The sequence below is a fragment of the Cucumis sativus genome, chromosome 1, assembly GCF_000004075.3.
Source record: "Cucumis sativus cultivar 9930 chromosome 1, Cucumber_9930_V3, whole genome shotgun sequence".
NCBI classification, from domain to species: domain Eukaryota; kingdom Viridiplantae; phylum Streptophyta; class Magnoliopsida; order Cucurbitales; family Cucurbitaceae; genus Cucumis; species Cucumis sativus.
The window spans coordinates 16,960,006-16,965,647 of record NC_026655.2 but is presented as its reverse complement, the minus strand read 5'-3'; the positions used below and the strand labels follow the sequence as shown (position 1 = coordinate 16,965,647).

Sequence of the window (5,642 nt, the reverse complement as noted above, 5' to 3'; positions counted from 1 at the left end):
AATTTTTTTTCATTTTTGTAAATTACACAAATGAAAACCCCTTTTTATTGGAGAACTTCCGACGCACAACGAAAACGACGCCGGAAGACCACCCCCCATTTTTCGACGTAGCAAACATTGACGTCAGGGAAGGTGATACCTATTTCCGACATCATAAGTGAAACGTCAGGAATGGGTATCACCTCCCCCGACGTTGCCTACATGGTATCAGGAAAAAAAGAAATAATTATTTAATTGTTTTCTTTTCTCGAACGTGGTCAACGTTATTGTCAGGAATGGGGACCCCATCTCCAACGTTTGTGTGTATTGCTTTGGAAAAAAATATAAGATTTAAACATTAATTTTCCTTTATTCGATGCCTTACATTATGATGTCGAAGCTAGTCATCTAGGCCGACTTGTAATTTATGTTATCGAGAAAGTCCCTTTTTTTCGACGTGATTTTCATCGACGCATTTTTCTGTAGATAGTTCTGAATTCTTGTAGTGTAAACCATTAAAATAAAAACTTAAATAAAATACAAGTATGATTATGAAAATTTTGATTTTCAAAATTTATATATATATATATATATATTTAAAATAATAAAAAAAAATGTAAGTATAGCAATAGAAATTGAAATAAAGGAAAGAGCGGAAGAAGAGCTGAGTATTCATAACTGAAATGCATAATATAAATGATGTGGAAACAGGATAGATCAAATTTGATCCAATTTTTATAAGTGTTTCCTTCAATTTAGGAACGGAAAACGAGAATAGTTATAGAAAAAGTTTGTTCCTTTAAAATTTATAAGAAACGAAAACAGTAAGATTATAATCAAATGAGCGATGGCTCTGCTTATGTATTTTAATTAGGTCCCTCGTGGATTTTGATCAATCCACTTAGCTTGAATTAGTCTTCTAAGCCCATGTGTGGCTATCATGGTAGGATGTAGGGCCTCATCGCATTGATACGTTTGACATCTTGTGTCTCTATGTTCATCAACCTCCTATTTCTCTAGACTCTCTATTTTGGTCAATATCAGTAAATCAATCCCATATCAGTAGCCACTCCAAAAATTTAAATTTCAAACACTAAACACCCTTAGCTTACAAAATTTTATAGCAAGATCTCTTATAGTGTATCCAAAGTGCACAATTTAATGGAGTTCTGACAGAATTATAACTTTGAAACAATTACCGGGACTAATACATAAAAATCTTGTTTAATCACTCCTTAGGCATCAAGCAATAACAACGTTTTTCTTTCATAATTTATTGAATCAATTAAATGTAAGTAACCCACCAAAATTATGTAACAAGTGAAATAATAATTAGTTCAACTTTACTCTCCCCAACCATACCATTAACAGCTAATTTTTAACACTTTCTATTAAAATATCCTTAACAGTATAAACATGTGGCATCAATGCATTTTTCTTAGTCTAATTATTTAATAAAAATTGACCATATATTATAACCTTTCCTAATTTGGGCAGATATGATCAAAATTCAGTAAATGATATTTTTTCTAAAAAAAGAAAAACAAGGGAACTCTATTATTACACGAAAATTAAATTCATTAAAAAGATTTGACATATTCAATTGAAAAAGAGAGAAATTGTGTAAATTTATTACGTGTAATTTTCAATCTCACGAATATTAAATATGGTAAAACCTAACAAATATAGTTAATTAGGGTTTCCTAGTTGGCTCAACTACACATTGCGATTGTGAAATGATATGTCAAATCCTTCTCTAAATTGGCTATTGATTTGGCTTAATTAATAATTAACTAACTTTTAGCACAAGCACATGATATTCCCTTTCTTCCAGGATGAAATAGATTGAGCCCTAAGTTTGTGATAAATCAAGTTATACTTTATTATCCAACCACACAACATTATTTCATTCAAAATTAAACTTCACAATCATTCTTTTTTCTGCTTATGAGTCACATAATATGTAATTTAATATCATAATATATAGAAGTTTTAGTTAAAATGTATATCTAATCTATTCTTAACCTAAGTGTCATTTTGATGAAATTAAAAAAGGATGTCATTTTGTGGATCAAATTTAATTTTGAAATTTTGGTGAAAAAGTTATTCTCCTAATTATGGAGTCATATACATTAGTTCAAATTTACAATCTGATGCTAAAAATCCGAATCTTGACCTTAAATTTTGTCTCAAGAAGTTTTTCGTTTGCTCACAATTTGACATTCCATGTTCAATTGTTGTTTGGACTAACTCTTTTCCAGATTGGTTAAACCAAATTGTTGGAGTTGTCCCTAACAATTTGGCGTAGTTTATGTTTTTGTATTATGCTATTAAAAAAAAAAAAAGAATTCTCAAGACTTGTAACTTTTTTTCCCATTAGATTTTGGGCATATCAGACGCACGAACTAACTATATAAAAAGAGTTAAAGACTTCATAATAGACGAGGTTCAATTTTGTATTTGTAGGGTCATCAATAGTGTAAAAGAAAATTTGAATAGGTTAAAAGTTCCATCAGTCATAAAATTAAAAGACTTACTAAGCACATTAACTTTAGAGTTTAAAAGCTTCTTAGTTTTTCAAGAGCTATGTTATTCCATTAACACATCTAGGAGGAGAAAAGGTATTATATCCTTTATAACCTCTATGGTGGCTATTATATGGACTATTTGGTTGAATAGAAACAATAGAACTTTCAACAACAAACAAACACTCGAGCATCACCAAAATTTGGGAAGATGTTTTCCAGCTCACCTGATGTTGGTCATGTAGACATAAACTCTTATGTGATTAATTACTTCCTCTGCTACTACAATATTACTTTAAAGAAAGTGTTTTCACATAATTGCTTTGTATTTTGAGCTTTTATCATGTTCTCCTTTTGAACATTATTATATACATCATGATTTGTTGTTGGATATAATTATTTTGAAGTGGGGATGATGAGAATACTAAAATGATGTCCATCTAGTGAGAATGTATGGGTACAACTACTTATCTAAGCAGTATCATTTTCTTAAAGAAAAACCTAAATAGAAGGATCCAGTGCATCTACTAATCCATGATACACATCATTTTTTAAAAAACTCAAACAAAATCTTGCATTGACTGAATAAGAAGAATACTTTGTGTAGATACATAATTGAAGACAAATTAACTCATAGTTCAAACGTGAAAGTAATGTATATTAAGTTAATTTCTTTTTGTTTTAACTAAATGGTTAATAGACCTTAGAAATATAATATATGTTACACCTTAATAAAGACAAAGAGATCCTAAAAATTTAGCCGAATAAAATTACAACTACCCAATAAATAGATAAATAAATAACACTTAATTAATTATATGAACTAGTAACACTATGTTGATTATATGATTATATTTTCAAGTGTTTGATTAAAAAATAGTTTATTTTGAGAAAAAAATAGAAGGTTTGAAAGTCACTCAAAATAGTTTTTAAGTTCATTTTAAACAATTTTCACGAAAAGAAAAAATAGTTTCATCCTGAACAATTTTTTAAAAGTAAATCCTAACTGACCCTAAATTCGTAAAAGATTTGAAATTAATTCACCCCAGGTGTAAACATTAATTCATACATTAGTTAGTGAATTAAAAGAGTAAAAGTGATACTTTTCATATGGATGATAAATAGCCAGATAATAACCTAAGAAAAACAATAATCTCTGGAACTTAAATTTATGCACGAAGTTAACTACAGTGTTGACCTAAAAAGTTGAAATCCTGTAACCTTTTCACCTAATCATAAACAAAAAGATCCAATAATTTAATCCCTAACCATATTAACTCCTACATTTTTACCATTAATTCAACATTTGAAAAATGCATATTATTATGAAGTTAATTATAATATATAGATTTGGCAATGAATAATAAACCAACACTTGGCTGAATCACAACAAAGAAGCAAAAAGGAAAAAGCAAAAATTTTATGTGACATTATATATTGTGATAGAGAAAGAGACCATTTAATGACAGTGTCCCCTCTCACACTGTTTTGTGTGAGAGATTTAGGTGACAGTGATAAATTCTAAGGATTATATATTATGAAAGCTATGCCCTTAAAAACTTTTAGTTAGCCGACACTGTACTATATATCATTTTTTCTCTTTAAAAATCTTCCCTTTTTATTCTAATAATTTCTCCTCTCTTTTCTTGTACTTCTTTTTCTCTTCTTTCTTTTTGTTCTTTCTCTGACAATATACCAAAGTGTAAGAAATTTAGAGGTGTTAGGCAACGTCATTGGGGTTCTTGGGTTTCGGAAATTCGTCACCCTCTATTGTAATTCTTTACAAACCCTTGAACTTGTAGGATTCAGAATTTTATGTTTAATGAAACTTTGGTCATCTTTTTTGTATTCTAATGAGATATTATTTGATAACACGCATGCATGCAGGAAGAGGAGGATATGGCTTGGGACGTTTGAGACAGCGGAGGAAGCGGCCAAAGCGTACGACCAAGCTGCGGTTTTGATAAGTGGTCGGAACGCCAAAACCAATTTCCCTACTTCTTCTTCTTCCAATGGAGAGACTATCAACAATATTGTTACAACAGCCAAGGATTCACCAAAGGGTTTGTCTGAAATATTACAAGCTAAGCTCAAGAAATGCTGCCGTACTCCATCACGGTCGATGACATGCTTGAGGCTCGACACTGAGAATTCCAACATTGGTGTTTGGCAGAAACGTGCTGGGCAACAGTCGACATCCAACTGGGTTATGACGGTCGAGCTAGGAAACAAGAAGAGGGTAAGTAATGAGAACGAGAGCGAGAACGATAATAATGCAGATTCTCATATGATGGCTGACGTTGCTTCCGATCATCAGTCTCCAGTTGTGGAAGTGGTGGAAGTGGCGGAGATTCCGTCGGAGTTGGATGAAGAAGAGAAAATGTTAGCATTGCAAATGGTAGAGGAACTGCTTTACATCAACTTTGATCCTGCTGAGCCATTTGAGATTCAACAAGGAAAGGATATTAATTATCTTTAGTTAATTTGATGGTAATTAAGATGCCTACATATTTATATTAACTAATTCTCTGCTGTTAATCAAAGTTGTAATCTTTGGGAACATGCAATAATGTACTATGAGAAAACAAATGAAAATATATACATCAATAATATAATTATCTATACCTCTCCATAGTACACATTTTCCCACTCTCATTGGATGATAAGGTTGATTTTTCTTTTAATCTATGTGGTGTACGACGGATAGCGCATACAAAATGTCCATTCAAATGACACCTAAATCAATATTTTCATTAGATGGAAAACAAAAACAGAAAAAACTACCAAAATTCTCAATAATATAAATGTAATGTAGTTAATAATTTGACCTTAATAACTTGTTTGGAATTTTGATTTTTTTTTTATTAACATTAACTACGGACCAAATATTTAGAGTCTCCGTAACAAAATGAAAAAATTAGGTTTGTCTTCTGCAATTTTTTTAAATATTTCCATTTACCATTCCTTTTTATATTCTTCCTTCTCCAACTTTTCTTTTTATTCCCATCGTCTTTTTCTCTTATTCTGTACTTTTTTCTTTTTCTTTCCACCGTCTTTTTCTTTCTTCTGTAATTTTTTTCAAACTATTATTTGATTCAATATCATGTTTTTTTTTTTTTCATTTGGTTTCTTAAGATC

General features: G+C 30.5%; 1 protein-coding gene across 1 annotated transcript; it reads left to right on the top strand.

Moving 5' to 3' along the window:
* The first annotated feature begins 275 nt into the window (after nt 1–275).
* On the top strand, nt 276–5,143 carry LOC101206565 (ethylene-responsive transcription factor WIN1). Its single transcript, XM_004151013.3, has 3 exons — nt 276–295; nt 4,115–4,276; nt 4,392–5,143. The coding sequence occupies exons 1-3, from the start codon at nt 276–278 to the stop codon at nt 4,981–4,983; spliced, it is 774 nt and encodes a 257-aa protein (XP_004151061.2). The 3' UTR covers nt 4,984–5,143.
* Nucleotides 5,144–5,642: the final 499 nt, after the last annotated feature.